The sequence below is a fragment of the Miscanthus floridulus genome, chromosome 1, assembly GCF_019320115.1.
Source record: "Miscanthus floridulus cultivar M001 chromosome 1, ASM1932011v1, whole genome shotgun sequence".
Lineage (NCBI taxonomy): Eukaryota > Viridiplantae > Streptophyta > Magnoliopsida > Poales > Poaceae > Miscanthus > Miscanthus floridulus.
The window spans coordinates 25,223,412-25,246,165 of record NC_089580.1 but is presented as its reverse complement, the minus strand read 5'-3'; the positions used below and the strand labels follow the sequence as shown (position 1 = coordinate 25,246,165).

The 22,754-nt window shown below is 45.5% G+C and overlaps 1 protein-coding gene across 1 annotated transcript; it reads left to right on the top strand.

Moving 5' to 3' along the window:
- The first annotated feature begins 11,204 nt into the window (after nucleotides 1–11,204).
- LOC136461661 (uncharacterized) lies at nucleotides 11,205–22,754 on the top strand. Its single transcript, XM_066460986.1, has 8 exons — nucleotides 11,205–11,349; nucleotides 11,484–11,911; nucleotides 12,022–12,252; nucleotides 13,719–13,921; nucleotides 14,133–14,305; nucleotides 20,805–21,352; nucleotides 21,528–21,600; nucleotides 21,985–22,754. Exons 2-8 carry the CDS (start codon nucleotides 11,573–11,575, stop codon nucleotides 22,491–22,493), a joined length of 2,076 nt encoding a protein of 691 aa, XP_066317083.1. The 5' UTR covers nucleotides 11,205–11,349; nucleotides 11,484–11,572; the 3' UTR covers nucleotides 22,494–22,754.

The window sequence follows — 22,754 nt, the reverse complement described above, 5'->3', positions numbered from 1 at the left end:
AAGGAAGCGCGGCTACGAGATGGAGCGGTCTAGCTTGGCCGAGGTCGAGGGGGCGCGCGCTGCGCGGGCGAAGGAAGAAGGAGGCGCTGGTGCTCACGGCAGAGAGGAGTTGCGCGGGGACTCGGTGCGCCTGCACGTGCAGTGAGCAGCGAGGTGCGGGAGGAGCAACGCCGTGGGACTCGGGCTCGGCGACGGCGGATGCTGTGGCTGCGGGCCAGCGTGGACCTGTGGGGCACGGCAGCGCGGCCATGGTGTGTGCTGCGGGCAGCGGACCAGCGCAGGCCAGAGCGGGCGCTTGTGCATGGCTAGTAGCAGAAAGGGAAGGGGCGGCACTGCACGGAAGCGCGCGCGAGTAGCGCGAGAAGAGAAAGGGAGAAGCGGCGCCAGTGCCCACGTGCAGAAAGGAGGCGAACGGCAGAGGCAGCACGGCTTCCAGACTTAAGCCGCGTGAGGGTAGCAGCAGCAGCTTGATCTCGGCACAATGACTGGCAGCAGCGGAGTTAAACAAGGTAGCCAAGAAAGCAAGGTAGACAGGGAGACAAGAATGTTGGAACTCGCAAATTGGAGCCTTGCTCGCTGGCTACGGAGACAACAGAGGCAGGGAGTGGTCATGGCGTGTCAGTGGTTCGACAACAACCAACACTCACAGAACATGAGAGGACAAGGCTATGCACAGGACAGGCTATGGAGTCGTGTGCCCTCGTCAACGGGGAACAGAGAAATACCCGGCCAGACTGTTACATAAAGGTGTAGTAGAAATACATGCTGCTGCTAATCGTAACGTGTATATATATACACACATGCATACATATATACCTGCTGCTGCTAATCGTAACGTGTATATATATATACACATGCATACATATATATATATATATATAACGATTTACTACTTTCGTCAGTTTACAACGTCTCGGCAGAGGAAAATTTCAAAACTCAAATTTAAATTTGATTCAAAAGCTATATATATATGTATATCGTTCTATTTATTAATGGATTTTATTTTATTTATAAACATTGCTTTTCATGCTTAACCTAACCGAACGAATCGTTTGCTATCGATTGGCCGGAATTGACATTCGACATTCCTAAATATTTCTACGCACGACGTAGTTTAACTTGAGCGTTTATCTAAGTCCACAAAACTAAGTCATATGGGATTCGCTATTGCTTCACGTATACTTTTAAATAAAAAATTCGAGAAACTCGTTTCGAAAGTTTTACTTAGGCCTAAACGCGGCACTAAATAAGATCGTAACACCGGGGTGTTACATGTCGCTCTCCTTAGGGTTTGGATTTTGTTTAGTTCTTGATTTCCTCGTGAAATAGACGTCGTTTTGTTGCAACTGTCGCCGCCAAGGCCGCTTGCTGTGATCTAGGGCCCCAGTTCTTGATCTTGTTCGCCTGTGACGATTAGTCCTTTCGAATAAAGACTTGAACTCTTTCTCGTTATCATAAGCCTCATATTTATTTGCAATTTCAGATTACGTTCATCCCATTCTTGCTTGTGTTCTCGATTCGCTTGCAGGAAAGCCTTCTCGGCGAGGTCAATCGCGTTCGCGTGGTTGATAACCAACGGAGCAGTGGTGTAACGGTTGCGGGGGTCCAAATCAGTCTTGGTTCAAAGCCTAGATCGTGAACATCGAGTCTCCACCAATCAACGCTATTATACCTTTCAGAAGATTGGGCCTAGTCTACATCAAGTGGTATTAGAGACCTTGTTGTCCGTTAGGTATAACTTTGTTTTCCCCTTTAGATTGTTACTATTTTTGCATTACCTATAGTCCACAAAAAGCAAAAAAAAATACACCACCACATATTTCCTGTCCTATAGCCTCATTATGCCGTGCAATTTCGTCTCTGTTTCGTATTGTTGAGTTTGTGCCCTAGGTCAAGTTCTGGTTGCTAGTTTTAGATCATTTTTAGTCTAGTTTATGTTTTCCCCTTTGTTTTTCATCATAATCCGTGAACATCTCTAAGTCTTATTGAGTTTCCTTTGTATCCATCAAACCCTAGTCCATGCCATCTAATTTCCTACACTTGTCTTCACTGTTTCCATCAAATCATTGCTGCTGTAACCAATTTTGCGCGTATTGTTTCTATTTTGTCCTCTAATTCGGAGTGTGTTTGTAAAACTAGTCTAGTTTTCGCATACGAACTCGGATTTCGACGTTCTATATATCAAAATCGTTAAGAAAAAATTTTGGATTCATCTGTCCCTGGCCCTGCCGGGGTCAGAAATTTTTATTTTGGTCAAAAAGTGTCACAAGATCCTCTTTTCGTGGTCACAAGGTTTTTGTCGATTTCGAGCACGTCTTCTGAAAAATCCACAGGCCACGTCTTTCACTTGTTTAAGCTCATATTTTCTGTGGTTACTTCTTTTATGCTCATAAGTGAAGAAAAAATATCAAAAAAATAAAAATAAAAAGTCAAAATTTCTCAAAAAAACAACGATGGCCTAAAAATAGAAAAAAGAGAGGGGCAAAAGAGGAACAATATCTAGAGGAGCACATAGAGAGCGTCATTTGAGCTGTGTTTGCGGGTGTTGATTTCTACCTTGTTCCTAATCATATTCTTGCTGTTTAAATCACTTGATACATCTGGTACTTAGAACATGAGTAGGCCAGCAACTAAGACAAGTACTTGGAGGGCTAAGCAGCGAGCGTGAAAGATAATATATGGGGACTGAGAGGATGGGTATGAGCAGTTGTCAGTACTTTTTAATGCAATCAAAGCGGTGAATCTAGGCATGCATTATGAGAATATCCCAAAACCAAATGCATGGAAGGATGGGAGGCAGATATTCTTTTGTACTTTCTAGTGCTTCCCTTAGTGTGTCGAGGCCTTTAGGCACTGTCGTCCTATCTTCTCCATTGATGGTACGTTCTTGATTGGCAAATACTAGGGCACACTTCTTATAGCCATATCCTGTGACACGAACAACAAGTTGGTTGCTTTGGCATTTTCTTTGGTTGAGAAGGACAACAATGACAATTGTGGATGGTTCTTGAGGCTAGTCTAGATATATGTGGTTGGACCTAGCAGGGAGGTTGGCGTCATATCTGATAGGCACCAAGGCATAGTTAATGTTGTGCGAGAGTAGATAGAGGGGTATGCACCTTTGCACCATCGTTGGTGTACTCGCCACCTTGTCAAGAATCTACTCTGGAAGGATGGTGTGAAGGATAACTTTGATCTATTCTAGGAGGCTACTCAACAGCTTGAGGACAAGTACTTTCAGAAAAAATTAGAGCAGGTCAGAACCGCATCAAATGCAGAAGGTAGACAATGGCTCATAGGTTTGATGAGGGGTTTGGAGAAATAGATAAGAGATCATGATGCCGGTGGATGGAGGTACGAGTTCTAGCGCAGCAACATGGCAGAGTCATTCAATAAGTTGCTATTGGGGATACGTGGTATGTTCGTGAATGCAATCGTTCAATTCACCTTCTACAAGCTTGTTGCCTGGTTCAACGATACACATGTCAATGCATTGAAGTTGTGGAGTGATGAAGAGATATGGTGATGGGGACATGACACCCATACATATGACCTTGTTTGGCACATGGTATGGAGGGGTAGGTGGCCAGCAAGGGTGTCCAAGTCAAGAAGGAGGCCCGAGGCTAATTCGGTTCGAGTCCCCGAGGTGGAGGCCCAAAGCAACTCAAGTTCGAGTCTGTCTCGGCTTCCAGGACCAGTCTGCCTTAAACTGGTCACCTAGGACGCATCCGGACTCCATTTTCGACGATCCACATATGGTTGGAAAACTAATTTGATAAGGAAGCCAATCCAAGTGGTTTCACATCAAAAGACCTTTGGAATAAATGGAAATGGTCGAAACAAATCAGCATCTAGAATCTGCCAGGGTGCTACGACACCGTCTTTTGGTCCGCTGGACCGTGTATCGTGTTTGGGCCCATTAGGGGGCGCGTCTAGGGGGTGACGCCCAAGACTCTATAAATAGCAGCCATCGGTCTCATTAGGGTTTGGGTTTTGTTTAGTTCTTGATTTTCTCATGAAATAGACGTCGTTTTGCTGCAACTGTTGCCGCCAAGGCCGCTTGCTGTGATCTAGGGCCCAGTTCTTGATCTTGTTCGCCTGTGGCGATTAGTCCTTTCGAATAAAGACTTGAACTCTTTCTCGTTATCATAAGCCTCATATTTATTTGCAATTTCAGATTATGTTCATCCTGTTCTTGCTTGTGTTCTCGATTCGCTTGCAGGAAAGTCTTCTCGACGAGGTCAATTACGTTCGCGTGGTTGATAACCAACGGAGCAGTGGTGTAATGGTTGCGGGGGTCCGAATCAGTCTTGGTCGAAGCCTAGATCATGAACATCGAGTCTCCACCGATTAACGGTATCATACCTTTCGGAAGATTGGGCCTAGTCTACATCAAGTGGTATCAGAGACCTTATTGCCCATTAGGTATAACTTTGTTTTCCCCTTTAGATTGTTACTATTTTTGCATTACCTATAGTCTACAAAAAGCAAAAAAAAAATATACACCACCACATATTTCCTATACTATAGCCTCATTATGCCATGCAATTTCGTCTCTGTTTTGCATTGTTGAGTTTATGCCCTAGGTCAAGTTCTGGTTGCTGGTTTTAGATCGTTTTTTAGTCCAGTTTGTGTTTTCCCCTTTGTTTTTCATCATAATCCGTGAACATCTCCAAGTCTTGTTGAGTTTCCTTTGTATCCATTAAACCCTAGTCCACGCCATCTAATTTTCTACACTTGTCTTCACTGTTTCCATCAAATCATTGCTGTTGTGACTAATTTTGCGCGCATTGTTCCTGTTTTGTCCTCTAATTCGGAGTGTGTTTGTAAAACTAGTCTAGTTTTTGCATACGAACTCGGATTTCAATGTTTCATATATCAAAATCGATCAGAAAAAATTTTGGATTCATCTGTCCCTGGCCCTGCCGGGGTCAAAGATTTTTATTTTAGTAAAAAAGTGTCACAAGATCTTCTTTTCGTGGTCATAAGGTTTTTGTTGATTTCGAGCATGTCTTCTGAAAATTCCACGGGCCATGTCTTTTACTTGTTTAGGCTCATATTTTCTATGGTTACTTCTTTTGTGCTCCTAAGTGAAGAAAAAATATCAAAAAAATAAAAATAAAAAGTCAAAATTTCTCAAAAAACAACGACGGCCCAAAAATAGAAAAAAAAGAGGGGCAAAAGAGGATCAATATCTAGAGGAGCACATAGAGAGCGCCATTTGAGCTGTGTTTGCGTGTGTTGATTTCTACCTTGTTCCTAATCATATTCTTGCTGTTCACATCACTTGATACATCTGGTACTTGGAACGTGAGTAGGCCAGCAACTAAGACAAGTACTTGGGATACTTATTCAGCTTTGCTATTCAGTTGCGAATTTTGTTATTCCTTGCTACTATATTGTGCTTGTCCAAGCTCCACTTTCTTCTAACCAAGTATAGGTTCGCCTTGCAACTGTTACACTCAAGCTACAACGGTATCACAGTCACCGACCGATTGCACCGCCTGTTGCTTTGGTAAGAACACTTGTAAGACCGTGATAAGACGCTTGAGAGTTGAGTGCCTTGTTTTTTCCTTGTCCACAACCTAAGTAGTTGATAGGGATAATATTTTTATGTTGTCTTTTGCTGTCTTCTAACAATGACAGGTTGTTCATATCCACTGACTTATGATGGTATAGGTATTGATGAGTACATGGAGTGGGAAATTGCCATAGATAACATATTTGCTACTCGCTTTATGTGTCTAAGGAGGAAGGTAAAAAATGCAACTAGTGTTTTGTGACATTCTACTTTATCTTGATGGGAGTCTTTAGATTCTTCTGATAAACCTCAAACTTGGACTAATATGAAACTCCTTATGAGAAAAACTTTTGTTAATCCACCTCCTATTTTGACTTTATATGCTGAGGTATACCATTTAGAGGAAGAGTCTGTTGTTATTCCTCTTGCTATGACTAACCTTCTGCAAGATAATGTACATAAGCGAGAGGATGACATGGAAGAAAATGAGGAGCTCACAACCTCATATACAAATTTAGAGCTATCACTTCACAATGCACCTATTACTCCTACTGAGAACACAGGTAATGCCCATGATGCTGCACTCACAGAAGACGAGAATTGTTTTAATGTACTAAATTCTTCCACAAATCATGCTATCATAGAGCAATTGTTAGTGGAATCCTCTCTTGATTTATCTTTGTTCCATGATAATTTGCTTGAAGTTCCTTGTGATAAAGATGAATTGGTTGATGATGCTTCAGTTTTACATGTTATGGAACCAGTCACTTGTGCTGAAAATAAACATATTATTCATATTGCTACTAAAACTGATGAGTTTAAACTGTTGTCTTCTTTACATACTTTGGGTTACATTGAATTTGATATTTTATGTAACCTAGATTGTTTAGAGGAGAGCCTTTTTAAATATGTTGATTTGCCTTGGTTTTCTAAACACACATATCATGTTATTGGCAAATATAACAAAGGACAATATATGATACATCGAGTATACATTCTCTTTTTATTGTATAAGATTATGATCGTTTAGAGGGCAGCCATAATAATACAAACATTTTCTCATGTTTCTCAAAGAAACAAGTTCACTTCCAAGAAGGGGAGCATTGTTGGTTGCTATCTATGTCTGCTAGACCATCTATTCCTGCATTATCTTTGGTTAGTTCTAATATTTTGCAGGATAGTGTTGACATACATTGTGTGCATTCGGATTATGGAGTCTACATACTTGCTGAAATTTTTATGTGAGATGATATGCTACAAACTTGGAAACATGGTCATGTTCCTTCTCACAATTATTTTAGTTCCCTTTGTCTTTGTAACCCCATTCTCCTTTATATTGTGCAGGATCAGTTTTAAGCACAATCGACGCCGAGGACGGCTTTTCATCAAGAAGGGGAGGATGAGGAAGACATGACACCCATGCATATGACCATGTTTGGTGCATGGCATGGAGGGGTAGGAGGCCAGCAAGGGTGTCCAAGTTAAGAAGGAGGCTCGAGGCTAATTCGGTTCGAGTCCCAAGGTGGAGGCCCAAAGCAACTCAAGTTCGAGTCTGCCTTGGCCTCCAGGACCAGTCTGCCTTAAACTTGTCACACAGGACGCATCCAGACTCTATTTTTGACGATCCACATATGGTTGGAAATCTAATTTAATAAAAAAGCCAATCCAAGTGGTTTCACATCAAAAGACCTTGGAAATCAATAGAAATCGTCGAAACAAGTCAGCGTCCAGAATCTGCCAGTGTGCTGCGACACCGTCTTTTGGTCCATTGGATCGTGTATCGTGTTTGGGCCCATTAGAGGGCGCATCCAGGGGGGTGATGCCCAAGACTCTATAAATAGCAGCCATCGCTCTCCTTAGGGTTTGGGTTTTGTTTAGTTCTTGATTTCCTCATAAAACAGACGTCGTTTTGCTGCAACTGTCACCGCGTAAGGCCGCTTACTGTGATCTAGGGCCCCAGTTCTTGATCTTGTTTGCCTATAGCGATTAGTCCTTTCGAATAAAGACTTGAACTCTTTCTTGTTATCATAAGCCTAATATTTATTTGCAATTTCAGATTGCGTTCATCCTGTTCTTGCTTGTGTTCTCGATTCGCTTGCAGGAAAGCCTTCTCGGCGAGGTCAATCGCGTTCGTGTGGTTGATAACCAACGAAGCAGTGGTGTAACGGTTGCGGGGGTTCGAATCAATCTTGGTTCAAAGCCTAGATCATGAACGTCGAGTCTCCACCAATCGACGCTATCATACCTTTCAAAAGATCAGACCTAGTCTACATCATATGGGCTCTGAAACCAAAGGCAAATCTAGAGAAGGCAAATGAAAGGGCTGGCACACATAAGGTTAAATGCTTTGACCACGCCACATGGACTTATCAGGTCGAGCATAGGGATGGTACAACGTCTGACGGCAAGGTCTGAGAGTCGAGGATGCATGTGGTAATCCTCCAAGATTTCACATGTACTTGTGGTAAACCAAGGCGGTACCACTTTCTATGTTTCTATTTGGTGGTAGCAGCTAGGCATCACAACTATAATATCGAGAGTAGGATACCTCACGAGTTTAGTGTCGACACGCTTGTACACACTTGGAGCCCTCGCTTCGTGCCTTTCTAGGACCCTAGAGAGTAGCCTCCATATGATGGGCCAAAGTATATTGCGGATCCAGCTTACCATTAGAACAAACGTGGATCAAGAAAGAGGACGAGGCACAGAATAGTTATGGATCAGATACCCAAAAGAACGAGGCGTGGGAGAGAAACCCCATTTATTACTGACCCTGAGCAGTACGAGTGCGGCAAGTGTGGTAGACTGAGTCACAATTCACGCACTTGCCATTGACAGATTAGTGAGGTGCGACTATTGGTTGTTTTCATTATTTCATATTTATCGTATTCATTTAATTAATTATGCATGTCTCAATTTATGCTTGTAATTGTGTCAATTACTTATATATTTCTAAGTTCATGTTTCATTGTATATTGAATTTCTATTTCATTGACTTTTTTTGTAGGATGGCGCAATTCCACCTGCTCAACCCGACGTACGAGGCGACCCACCGAGGACGTCTCATAGCGGAGGGACATGTAATAATCTATATGTTTTATTCAAATTTTTGTGAGCGTACATGTGTTCGTGAAGTAACGGGAGACTATATTTTATTCCATGCAGGACCTTCTGCTCCCTCGTCCTAGAACTTGGACAAGCAGTGATTTATCATATCAACGACGAATAGACTTTTCAGGAAACAAATCTAGGCTTTTCAGTGTCCATTGAAATAAGCTCTTCAGTGAAACTAATTAGACTTCTTGTGACAAGTTATAACACATTGAAACGTCAACTAAACCTGTCTTTGCCTATATATACATAATGCTGGATGCATTGCTACTTACTTCTCAACTAGTATTTTCTTTCGTTACAGTTCCAATGTCTGGAGGGTCATCTAGAGGGAAAGGAAAGAGGAAGGGAACTACCATTATGTAGGAGGGTTCTCTTGGTCCCGATTTCTTTGAAGAAACTCTTTATAAGAGATTCACAGTTGAGAGCAAAAGTGATTTCACCAAAGAGGCACCACTAAGAAGATACGATGAAAGGAAAGAAGAGTGGCCAAAATGTATGCATGGTGAGGACTACCTAGTGCAGATGTTCACCGAGGGAATAGATGTAGGTCGTCGTTTCTTCAAATGCCTGCGATCATGGATAATTGCTATTACTATTTGTTTCTTCAATACGTTTCTCTTCTATACAACTTCAATGACATACTTATTGCAATCTTTCTTGGCCAAAGAAAACTATGGGTTTACTAGGTGGGTCGATCCTCGACCTATTTATCCGCATGCGAAGTACATCTACTACCTGCAGGATCGTATCTTTAATCTAGAAAAGAAAGTTAGCAGCGGTTACAAGGACGATGAACAGGACAACAACAACAATGGTGCCGATTCACAGGAGACACTCTACAATGATCCATATTGCACCTGCCCTAACCACAAGAACAAAGGGCCTCCACCGTCATCCCCGCCACCACCACCAACAACAATGGGAGGCTACTATAGAGAAGGTGCAACATAATTTGCTATGTGACCACATTACTAGGACGACCCTATCTTGTTCACATGGCATATCCATATGTTTGTTGTTTGGTTTAATTACCTAAGGCATGTTAGGTTTAGTCGAAGAAACTTTGTACGCTAGTTCGGTATATATTCTCACGTGCCATTTCATGTGTTTTGTGTGTTGAATTATATAATACCCTACTTCGTTAGGTTTTGTTTGTAGCATGTGATCATATTTCACTACGTCCGCAATATTATACTGAATATTATGACCATAAATAATAAAAACAACTACATAATGAAAAATTCAATACTATGCCACATTAAACAACACAATAATAATAGAAGTACGTGTCGATAGTAGACAATATTGTTCATGAATAAACCATAGAACTAGCAAGTCATAAAGACTACTGAGTGCAATGAAGCCACTTTCTCTTCCTCAGGGCATAGGGATTCTCCTCCATCGCTGCTTTTCGTTCGGCGTGCACGCACAAGCTTCTTCTCCCTCTCCTCCGTGTACGCAACAATACATCTCATTTCCCCCTCTTCCTTATGCTCCTTTTTTGCAGCCTCCTCTCCGCGTCTCTTTTTCATCATCTCCTTATCCTCTGCCTCCCACCGTAATAGTTCTGTATCCATTTCTTGTCTTCAGACTTGATCTCAGTGTCGATCCACTGCTCAAAATCACAGAGCGGTGGAGGGGTCTACAAAAAATGCAATTGTTACAAAAAAAAATCATGCAAGATGTCATATGACATAAACATCAATTCCTCATCATCTTGTTAATGCGGCGCTGATGAAGTGTAGGCTCAAACACAAAATTGAAACGCATCCAATACCTCTGTCTATACGTGTTCTCTTCATCGGACTTAGCTACCTTATAATGATCACCGCATAAGCACATAGGCACTGGAATATCACTAGGCAGAGGCAATGGGTCGAAGGTATTTCCGATCATCTGGCCATAACTACAATTCAACCAATTTCGTTCTAAGAACCAAAAGCAATTAACATTAAACCCTACACCTAGGGTTTTCATTTGATGCACAACAATGAACCCATAACATAACAACATGCGTTGATGTTACCTTGGTTTGCTAGCTTTTTCATGCCTTGGCATCCTACGGTTGTATAATATAAATATTAAAAATTATATGAAACCTTAAGTAATGACGATTCTTAGGCTGAAAAATCCGACTAATATATACCGAATCGATGTGAAAAAAACAAGGAGGGGAGCGATGATACCTTGGTCTTAAAGATCTACGGATTAAATCAAAGTTTTTAAAATCCAATATATCGATTCGTGAGGTTGGGCGAAGTGGGGAGAGGAAAAACCCAAGAGAGAGGAAAAAGAAGATAAAGAAGGCTCGGGCAGAAAGGTTGATGGCCGGGTTAAAACACCACCTTGGCGCCATAGATATTGGCGCCAAGCTCGGTGCTAGGATCTACGACGCTAAGGTGCCTACCAAGTCTGCGTCGAGCCTAAGACCTAGGCGCCATAATCTATGGCGCCGAGACGTATAAGCTTGACGGCTCCACCAACGATGGCACCGAGCTAAGGGTCCAGATTTTAAAATCATAACTCCAGGTACATATTTGTTAATTTTTTTCAAAAAGGGCTAAAAAAATAAAAAAGTTGGGACGCCGAGCACCACCGTTGTCTCCGGCTGGTCCTCCACCGGCCGCTCCTCAGTCAGTCAAATCCGGATTCTCCCTCTGCTCTGGAGTGGAATGTTGGTTAATCCGGCGATAGGGCGATTTCCTCTTTAACTGGTGAGTAATCGTAGGTTTAGCTGGGCGGATTGCTCCGGGGACGAGTTGGTTCTGAATTCTCTATCCGGTTAGTTGTGGATTTGTGTGCCCGCTCACTCTCTACTAATCAGTTGATTTATCTGTGATTTGGTTAGGATTTTCTTCCTCGGGTAGGATCAGCACAGCCGGAGCTCAAAGGCTCCTGTGAAGTTTATTAAAGAATTTTAGGTTCAACGGAATCCCCATGTCCCCCAATAAACCCGGCCATGCTTCAGGCCGGGACGCGGTTTTCTGGTCGGGAGAAATGAACGCATATCTTATTGATTCGCTGCTTTACCAGCAAGACATTGGGAACAGGGGTGAGTCCAAATTCTCAACGGTGGCATATGATAGCATCATCAATGGTGTCGGTGATAAGTTCGGGGTGGCAATTGACCGGAACAATATAAAAAATCGCCTAAAGTATATCAAGGAATCGTTCCATGAGTGTAGGAACCTCCTTGGTGAAGATACTCGGTTTAGGTGGTGCTCAGAGACCCGGAAATTCAATGCCGATCCAAATGTTTGGAGGGAATTGATCGAGGTTCGTGTGTGCTATCAGTCAGTCAAGAATAGACGTTGACTTATCTGTTCAAGAGGAGAAAGACATTGAAAGCCCCTGACCCACTATAAATCATCTGCTTTGTTTTGTAGAGAAAACCGGAAGCAAAGAAATGGATGATGAAGACGATTGACCATTATGATAGGTTAATGGTGCTATTTGGTAAGGATAGGGAGAAACGTCCAGATGTCGAGAATTCAAAAGGTACCGCGAAGAAAAAGGCGCGAACAGAACCACCAAAGGAGAGACTTCATCGTACTCCATTAAATGGCAAGAAGTCAGCTGTTGCCGAAAGTTCAGATAAGACGGTGGACAAAATTGAGGTGTCGATATTTGGACTTTATGAATTATTAACCATGTTTAAGTTTATTTTACTTGTTCTCACTGGTTGAGCAAGGAAAATGCTTTGGTAATATTGATCCAGGATGCCTAGTTTTGCCACCTTTAAATTTTGGCGTGCTATGATTTCTTTGGCAAATGTTTACTTGATTATCAAAATAATGGCCCGCCATGCTTCCTTAACCTGATGATTCACTTGCTACAAACTGAGTTTTTTTACCAAGTATGCTACAACTGTGTTGTTGTGTCAGACCATACAGTTTTACCACACTTGGCTTACTTTATTTGCAACAAGGTTCGCTATGAGCCAAATGTCGAAGCAAGTCCTTTTGCTCACTGGATGCTTGTCTGAAGACCAAAGCATGTAGACTTATAATAACATCATGTATCTGTTCTTGCACCATCGCGGTACTGGTACATAACAAAGCGCTTACTATTTTGTACATGACAACTTGTCTAGTTCACTTTTATGCACTACTTATTTTGGATGGTTTGTGTCTCTTATATACATAAAAGGTAGCACGGCTATTAGTGGTAAGTTAGATACCCTTTTATACCCTTTTATGATGCTTACAATTTGTTGATGCATGCGTTACCGCTAGTTTTACTGTAAACACTAGTTCTGTTCAAACAGATAAGTTATATTAACCACTACCTATATGTCGCCTGTTGTTATCTTGCAAAATTTTCCGTTAACAATTTCATTGATATATTCTATATATTAATTGTTCTGTTGATTTCATTCGCTCAACCAATGAAGGATTGATTGAATGCTTCTGTAATTTGTGAAAAGATATTTTTTTTCTCGAATACAGTAGCTTTGGAAAGACCATTATGAACCATTGTAGTTACACTTGGTGACTGAAATGAATTAGGGTTCATTTGGTGACTGAAATGAGTTTAAAGTGTGTTTGGTTTGCGTCACTGCATGGTTCAGAATCCAAAAACCTAAGCTGGCCACTCTGTTTGGTTTGCATCACCTAATAGACCCATCCATCACCGACTAATCCCTCATAAGCTGGTAAACATGTCAATTTCTGTGACCATCCGGCTCCTCGGAAATCAACGGACGACCACTTCCTCCAAATCAAAAGTCTGTCCAGTCCTTGCTAAGGTGAATCCATGAGGGATCAACTCATTCCGCACTAGATGGTTCCTTGAACAAAACGCGCTGTTAGGGTTCACTTGGTGACTGAGATAAGTTTCCTTTTATCCAGACTGGTATTATACGTGTAGGATTTTCTAGCGAGATATTGACATCATGGGTTTATTTGTTGTATGAGGCTGTTTCGTTTTAAGCACTTGTGTCCTGTAATAATTTTGGCCTGATTCCTCACTTGTGGGGATGAAGCCGGATGTTTTCTTCCATTATCTAAAAAAAGTATCACCATGTTGGCTGAATTTAGTGCAATTTTTACCTTGCTCTGATTGAGACTCTTTCTTTGTCCAGATCCCTGATGAGATAATAACAAATGTGGAACTTGATTTGTCAGAATCGTGCAGAACTGATAATGGCATTGTTGCCATACCTGTTCGTGCCAATTCATACGGTAAAGGTTTGCCCTATGCTCCTGAAAATTGGCCACGCTCTGGAGACATATGGCACTGGAAAGTTGGAAGCAGGGCTTCTGGAGCAGGCCATTGGGCTGACAGGTGATGCTCCTATCATGTCCGGATATGTTTGATATGAATTTAAGTAGCACTATGTAAAGAGTAAAAATGAATAGAAAGTATCAATTCCTTATTTTTGCATTAGGACAAGCTAAGATTTGCGGTCAATTTATTCGTTCTATATTGATTGTGCCACACAAAAAAAAAGTTTGTGTCTGCTGTTGACTATTTGGATGGATCCAACTGTGAACAGGTATCTTACGCCGCCATCCCGTTTTCGTGACGCTACTCCTAAGAAGTTAGGATTTGCAAGTAGAGTACAAGTTGAAGAATTTGTTAAGAGAGAATTTCCGGATGTCAATCCTAGCACATTCTTTTCTATGTTTATCTGGAAGATCCCTGCTGAAGGATACAGGATCCAAAAAGGTTAAACCTTTCTGTTGCATTTTTATGTTGTTCAGTTGTCATGTAATTAGTGCTTTAGATAGTAGTTCATTGAGGTTCTGAAAGCTGTTATAAATAGCTGTTTTAGTGAGCATGTACAGTTGTGGGGTTTATAGCAGCACCTGCGGACACTTCTTTGGAAGCCAATTGTTTCATAATTATTTCTTTATACATCTGCGCAATATTAGGTAAATATAGTAAAGGGTGTGTAGGTATGTTGGATCTTGTATCTGATTTTTCTAGCACCAGTTAATATGTAACACTGCTTTCTGAATATGCCCATGGACCTTCCACTACTTTCATTTGTTGTAGTGGCCTTAGTATGTTAGATCTTATGTTTGTAGGTGTATATGTACGTCTTAGTGAACTTCGTCTTCCTACAACTGTAGCTACTGTGCTGCACCTAATACATAACCAATTCACCATAACTCCACCTTACGCATCTGCAGTTAAAAAATATCTTTTTAACTGTACAACATGACATGGTCCTTTTGAAGCATACCCTTGTATTCTTAACTGTAGTTCCTCCCTGACCATATAACTCAATTCCCCAAGCAAGGTGACCCATTTTGCCAAGTTGAGCATTTGATTTTACGAAGATAAAAAGCAGGGGTTGCATATCCAATTGTGCGTGGTAAATAATAAAGTTTATGAGGAAGTGGCCACACAGTCATGTAGTATAACGTTTCTTTGCGATACCGCTATTCTCTCACCCTTTCCACATCTGCAGTTGTTGCGAATGGAATCTCCTTTTACAATTACCTTTATTGGTGGATACAATTTAGTGTCCTTGCAACATTTTTATTTAAAATCATGTCTGCCTTTGGTCCGTTCAGAAAGCTTTCTGTGTTCACATCTTATATGGGAAGTATTTTGATATTTAAATCGTTTTTAGATATGGGCTTGTTTGGGCCCCTGTCATTGTATTAGTTTTGGGCCCATCCTGTATTCTCCATGTCTTGCATGTTTTCGACACTTTTTTTTTGCATGTATAAGTTTTAAGCCCATACAACATTCCAGTGACCTTGTACTCTATATATGGTTGGTCTAGAGAGCCTTCCCTTACATCTCCCAATCCTCAAACCCTAGCCGTCAATCCTTCCACCCGCTGCTTCCGACCAACTCTTGCTGCCGATGACGCCCTTCTACCTAGTACCGCGCTCTGAAGTGAAGCGTCGCTATCTCCTTCCCCAGCACAGGAGATCACATTTTGCCTGTAATGAAATATCTGATCTGATTTTCTATTTTTATCCCATCCGTGGCGCCGAGGCCGCGATACGGGAAATCGGCGGTGTAGTTCATTTCCCGATTTTTCCCCTCACAGTCTGTTGCTAGAATCACGGCCATCGCGAGGCGTTTGTGTAGAGAAACACCGCACACCCTAATCAGGGGGGGTGACCTTCATTATATAGCCTAATAGGCTAGGGTTACAATGTATACAAGGCCAATGGGCCATTACGCCCAATATGGGCTGTATGTGTTACAATTATATTCTATCACCCTCCCTCAGTCTAAGCGGGAGTGTCATGAACACAAAGACTGGATCTAAAATCAGTAAACAACTGTACAGGTAACCCTTTGGTCATAATGTCCGCGAACTGATGAGACGATGGGACGTGGAGCACCCGGACCTGTCCCAAGGCCACTTTGTCACGGACGAAAGTGAATGTCTATCTCGATGTGCTTCGTGCGACGATGATGAACTGGATTGGCAGTCATGTAGACAGCGCTGACATTGTCACAGTAGACAACCGTCGCCGAAGAGATGGGCGCATGGAGCTCCTGAAGCAACTGACGAAGCCAACAAGTCTCAGCCACAGCGTGCGCAACAGCACGATACTCAGCCTCCGCACTTGAACGAGAAACCGTGGTCTGTCGTTTGGAGGACCAAGAGACTAGGTTGTCGCCGAGGAAGACACAGTAGCCCGAAGTGGAGCGCCGAGAGTCCAGACAGCCAGCCCAATCAGCATCGGAGTAGGCGGTCAAATTGTCGATGCCGCCAATGCCAATGTGAAACCCAGTGGACAGAGTGCCCTTCACATACCGCAAGACACGCTTGAGCATCGCCAGATGAGGCTCGCGCGGGTCGTGCATAAAGAGACACACCTGCTGAACGGCGTAGGCGAGGTCCGGACGAGTCAGCGTGAGGTACTGGAGAGCACCAGCGAGGCTGCGGTACTGGGTAGCATCCTCCACCGGAGCGCCGTCCGTAGCAGAGAGCTTGGCGCGAGTGTCCACAGGGGTCGCTGTAGAGTGACACTCGGTTATGCTAGCGCGTTGGAGCAGATCCACAACGTATTGGCGCTGGGAAAGGAAGAGGCCGCCAGAGGACCGTGTGACAGAGATCCCGAGGAAGTGATGGAGTCCCCGAGATCTATCATGGCGAACTCGGAGTGAAGGAGCCCGGTGATGCGCCGAAGTAGTGCGAGCGACGAAGCTGTCAGGATGATGTCGTCGACGTAGAGCAGCAAGTAGGCGATGTCGGCGCCCTCTTTGTAAATAAAGAGAGACGTGTCGGAGGTCGAAGCAGTGAAGCCAGACCGCTGGACAAAGCTGGCAAACCGCTGGTACCAGGCTCTGGGTGCCTGCTTGAGTCCGTACAAGGACTTTTGCAGGAGGCAGACATGGTCGGGAGCGGCCGAGTCGATGAAGCCGGGCGGCTGCTGACAGTAGACCGTCTCAGTCAGGTGGCCGTGAAGAAAGGCGTTCTTCACGTCCAGCTGATGAATCGGCCAGGAGGAAGAAGCGGCGATGCTGAGGACGACGCGGATGGTGGCCGGTTTGACAACCGGGCTGAATGTCTCGTCGTAGTCGATGCCGTATTGCTGCGAAAAACCACGGACTACCCACCTGGCTTTATGACGAGCAAGAGAGCCATCAGCACGATACTTGTGCTTAAAGACCCACTTGCCTGTGATGACATTGGCACGCGGCGGTCGAGGTACGAGGCGCCAGGTGCCATTGGCCATGAGCGCCTTGTATTCTTCGGTCATCGCCGCCCGCCAATTTGGGTCGGCCAGGGCGGCACGAGAGTTGGCGGGCAGCGGAGAAGCCAGGGGTGACGACGCCGTAGAGTAGCCGTAGCGCCTGATGGGCGGCGGCAAGGAGCCCGTCCGGGATCGAGTCTCCCGTGGTGGAGGATCTGGTGCCCGCGGCACCTCTGCCTGCGTCGTCTCTGGAGGAGGCGCGGCTGGCGGGATCGGTGCCGGACGACGAGTGTAGATGCGAAGAGGCCGCTGGCCGCCTCTAGGCTGTGGCGGCACGGCGGCGGTAGCTGGTGCAGCAGCGCCGACACCTGGTACCGGGGCCGCGGGTGCAGGGGCGCCTGAGGGCCGGCTGAAGGAGCCGGGCGCTGGCCCTGGGACAGCCGGTAGGCAGCGCCATGCCAAAGGATGGCGGGGTCCAGCCCGACGGGGTCGCCGGCATCTTCCAAGGGCGGCGTGTGCCCAACGTCCGAGGTGGACGGAGCAGGCGCGGGGAGTAAGTCCTGTAACAGAAAATCAAAAGAATCCGGGTGGGGCTTGGAGGCCGCAAACAGAAAGTGAGTCTCATCGAAAACGACGTGGCGTGAGATGATGATCTTGCGATTGGAGAGATCAAGACACCGGTAGCCCTTCTGAGAAGGAGGGTAACCGAGGAAGACACACGCCGCGGAACCCGAAGGTTTGGGTAGCACAGGCAGCCAAAAACCCGAAGGATGGAGTAGTTGGGCATCTTGTGATGGAGGAGATGATATGGGATACCGTTATTTATGGACGAGGATGGCCGCCGGTTGAGCAGGAATACGGCGGTGGAGAGAGCTTCGACCCAATAGGAGGTAGGCATGGCGGCATGAATCAGAAGCGTTCGAACAACATTGTTCAAAGTGCGAAGCATTCGCTCAGCTTTGCCATTCTGAGCGGATGTGTAGGGGCACGAGGTGCGGAGGAGGATGCCGCGGCTAGCCAGGAAGGTGGCGGTGGCAGTGTTGAGGAACTCGGCGCCATTATCTGCCTGAAAACAGCGCACAGGAAAACTGAACTGTGTGTGAGCGTAAGCAATAAACTGAACAATGTGTTCATGAACTTCGGATTTATGGCCAAGAGGAAATGTCCAACAATAATGTGTATAATCATCAACTATCACAAGATAAAATTTACAGCCAGAAATACTCGAAACTGGAGAGGTCCAGACATCACAATGAACAAGTTCGAAAGGTGCTGATGTACTAGAAACCGAACTAGCAAAAGGCAGCCTAGCATGTTTGCCGAGCTGGCAGGCATGACAGATGCGGCGAGCTGCTTTATTACACTGGATAGCTGATAGCTTATGTAGAGTGTTGACGACGGCGGGTGCTGGATGACCAAGGCGGGAGTGCCACAGCTCCGGGGAGACGACGGCGACGTGACAGCGAGAAGGCATGGGCATGTGATGTGGAATGCTGTAGAGATCCCCGTTGCTATTGCACCGAAGAAGGACCGTCTTGGTCTGGAGATCCTTAATAGAAAAACCAGAGGCGTCAAACTCAACTGAACAGTTATTGTCGCGAGTAAGCTGTCGAACAGATAACAGGTTACGAGTGAGTTGTGGAGCGACAAGAACATTATCAAGATGAAAAGAACGATTAGCTATTTGTATAAAAGATGTGCCACGACTAAGGACAGGAATAGATTGCCCGTTGCCGACCGTAATGGAAGACGGTGGTGACGGGAGACGGGAGAGAAGAATACCGTCGTTGGAGGACATGTGGGATGTCGCTCCGCTGTCCATGACCCAAGGGGCAGACCCTTGAACCGCCATCTGATTGAGGGCGGTAATCAGGCCGGTCTGATCCCAGACGCCTGGAGGCCCGTACGCCGGGGAACCGGCCGTGGTGGAGAACTGGGGGGCGCGAAGGCAGTGTGCGCCTGTGGAGGAGGCGCGGGTGGTGCACCCCACTGCTGCTGCTGAGGAGGCCACTGGGCGGCCCAAGGGTTGTAGCAAACCCAAGGACCGGCCGGCTGAGGAGCCTGACGGCCGCCGAAAACGCCTTGTGGCGCGCCATGCTGCTGGTTGCGCCCACCGCCGCTGCTGCTGCCACCGCTGCCATTGCCGCCGCGCCCACCTTTGCCCTTGCCCCCCTTGCCTTTGCCACCGCCCCCACGGTTGGAGGTCGCAGAAGGGGTGGACCGGCAGGACGGCGACGTGCAGGAGGAGGTGGTGGAGGCGACAAGGGCGGAGGCCGAAGCCTCCGCGCCTTCGGTGCGAAGACGAAGTTCCTTGACGCGGAGCATGTTCGTGGAAGTCTTGAAGTCGGGGAGCGGCGACGTGTTGGTGATGATGTCGGCGGTGGTGGCGAAGCGGGGGTGGATGCCGCGCAGGAGATTGAGCACGAGCTGGGCGGGGGAGATGGCGTGACCAACCTCCCGGAGGGCATCGGCGGTGTGCTTCATCTGCTGGGCGAAGGCGTCGATGGAGAGGTCGCCCTGGGACATGGTGTGGAACTCCTGTCCGAGGACAACAGCACGAGACTCCTTGTTTGCCTGAAACAGGGCCTCGATGGAGACGTACAGGGCGCGCGCGTCTTGATCGGGCTCCTCCATGGCGAGATCGAGGACGGCGTCGTCGACGGAGCCGTACATCCAGCCACGGATGCAGGCGTCGGGCTGAGACCACGTGGGGTCAGCCGGGCGCGCGGCCTCCGTGCCATCAATGTGGCCGAGCAGCCCGTACTTGGCGCAGAGGGCGGTGAAGAACGCCTTCCACTTGGAGTAGTTGGGACGCTCGAGGCTGAGGGAGATCGGGACGTGCTGCTTCACGTTGACGGAGGCATAGGCGGCATAGAAGGGAGGAGCAAGAGCATCCCCCCCCATAGCGCCGGAGGAGTGGGAGCCAAGGACGCCGGAGGTGGCGGAGGTACCTAACGAGGACGTCATGGCGGCAGCGGCGGCGGGGCGCAGCCTGATCGGATGCGCGGCAGGGGCGGTGCGATCGGAGCAGGGGCGCGGGGGGCGCGGGCGGCGGCGCGGTTGGAGGCGAGCGCGGCCCGGTGGTGCGGTGGCGCACGCCCTAGAGCAAGGCGCACGGGCAGAGGAGGAAGCGGAAGACAGGAAAGGAAACCCAAAATTAGGGCCCTGAGACTCGTGATACCATGTAGAGAAACACCGCACACCCTAATCAGGGGGGTGACCTTCATTATATAGCCTAATAGGCTAGGGTTACAATATATACAAGGCCAATGGGCCATTACGCCTAATATGGGCTGTATGTGTTACAATTATATTCTAACAGTTTGGTGGGATTTTCCCGATTCTCGCGGTGGGGAGCCCAGGAATCCAATTACAATCGGTTCCAAACAGGGCCTACATCTGGTGAATGGTGATTTGTGTTTGTGTGCGCGCGTGGTGTGGGGGTTAATGGATCACAAGATACATCATGTACACAGTTGTTTCTGTATGGTTACTGCTATTCTTTTTTCAGATTGCTTCCTTTATGCTGCTCGTTAATACCTAAGTATTTTCAGGCACCCAGCAAGTGAGGCGCAATGAACCTGAACCTGAACCTGAACCTGTGGTGGCTGATCCAGGTGGTCTCTGCAAGGCTAGGAATAGCTTGTGCAATCTTGAAAGAGAAGGTTTTGTTGAATCATCACCAGCACGGGCTTGTAATATCTGCTGCAAAGAGCCTGGTTTCTGTCGTGAGTGCTGCTGCCTTCTCTGTAACAAAACCATTGACTATTCTTTTGGAGGTTACAGCTTCATAAAATGTGAGGCAGTTGTGGAAGAGAACTTAATATGTGGACATTCTGCACACCTTAATTGTGCTCTTCGAAGTTACATGGCTGGAACTGTTGGGGGAGTTTTTGCCTTGGATGTCCAATATTTATGCAGGCTCTGTGATAACAAAATCAACTTAATGACGCATGTGGAGAAACTCATGGAAACGTGCCAATCTCTTGAATCAAGGGATGAAATCGAACCTATGCTGAATTTGGGCTTATGCCTCTTGCGTGGCTCAAAACAAAAGAGAGCAAGAAGCTTGGAGAACCATATGAGATCAGCAGTGGAAAAGGTATACTTTGATGTTGTGATCTATTTGATCATCTGTTAGTAGCATGTTGCCTATTGTCATAATTTAGTGCTCCTTTGATTGTTGATGAACTGGTGATACCACACACAGTCCATTTTGGTCCTAAAATACCCTAATAACTTAAAGTCATGGATTGATGGTTTATTGCTTAATGCAGCTGGAATGTGGATTTGACCTTGTTGAAGTCTGGAAATTGGAAGGTGACGAGGGCAGGGCAACACTCAGTGCAGGTAAACTTATTTTAGGAGTGCAACTAACTGTAGGAAGATTGAACTCTATTTAGCCCCAGCCATTTCTAGGACTTAATGTCCGTCCTAAAATCTCAGCTAGTTGCGATACTTTAGCCTTTGGTGTTTAATGTAATTCTTAGAAATTTCAACTATAGATGGTACAGAACTTTGGGGTCATATATGCCATACCTGTCTGAAAATGTCCTGTAAATCCCCTATTAGAAGTTGCCATGTATAGCCCCTTTGGTTGACGCCTATGCTAGTCTCAGTGCTGTAGAAATGACTAATATTTGCTATTAATTTAAGCTATGACATAAAGTTGGGATATGTTGTTCAATTTCTTCTTTGTTCATAATTGGGTTATTTTCTTGATATGTAATGCAGGAGAGAATTCCCCACCTACCAGTGGTGTGACTGTGCTTGGGGCTCAGCAAGTTCCTGAAGCGGGTGCACTTACAGGGCATCCTGATCTGATAGATCCACTGGGTGATAATGACTTTGAAACGGATATAGAAAATCTTCCAGTGTTCATTACTGGAGATCAGAATGTTGCGTCTGCCAAATTTGAGGATGAGATAGATCTTGCTCTTCAAGAACTGAAGAAATCTCAGGAAATGGAATATGACTTGGCAGAGCAGAAGCTTTACGCTCAGAAAGACCGCATCCTCTGTCTGTACAGGCAACTTGATACTGAAAGGGCTCAGCTTGCAGATCCCATGCCCTTGTCTGATGATTCAAATTATGGCGCAATGCTCGCTAATGTTCTACGCCATGTGGACCAAATCAAGCGTGAGGAGGAGAAATTTAAGTCCATGCTGAAAGTTGCTGGTGGATTTGCGAAAGCACCACAAAGCGTCATCAAGGAGCTGTTCGGGTTACCTGCTGATAAGTAGTTCTAATATCAGACTTGCTTGGAACTTAGCTATCGGTAGTTTACCATAGAATCAAACTTGGCTGTGCTGTTGTAGCTGTTGTAGTTGTATGGGTTGTACATCCTACCAACGGGTTACCCATAAGTCTGGTTTGGACTTAACCAGTAAGTGCTGTGGATGCGCAGGTTTTCTATGGACCTGCTTGTATTAAAAGTCGTTAAATGTGACATTCTAAATGGACCGAATCTGAACCATATAATCTGCTGTGGATTCAGGCGATAA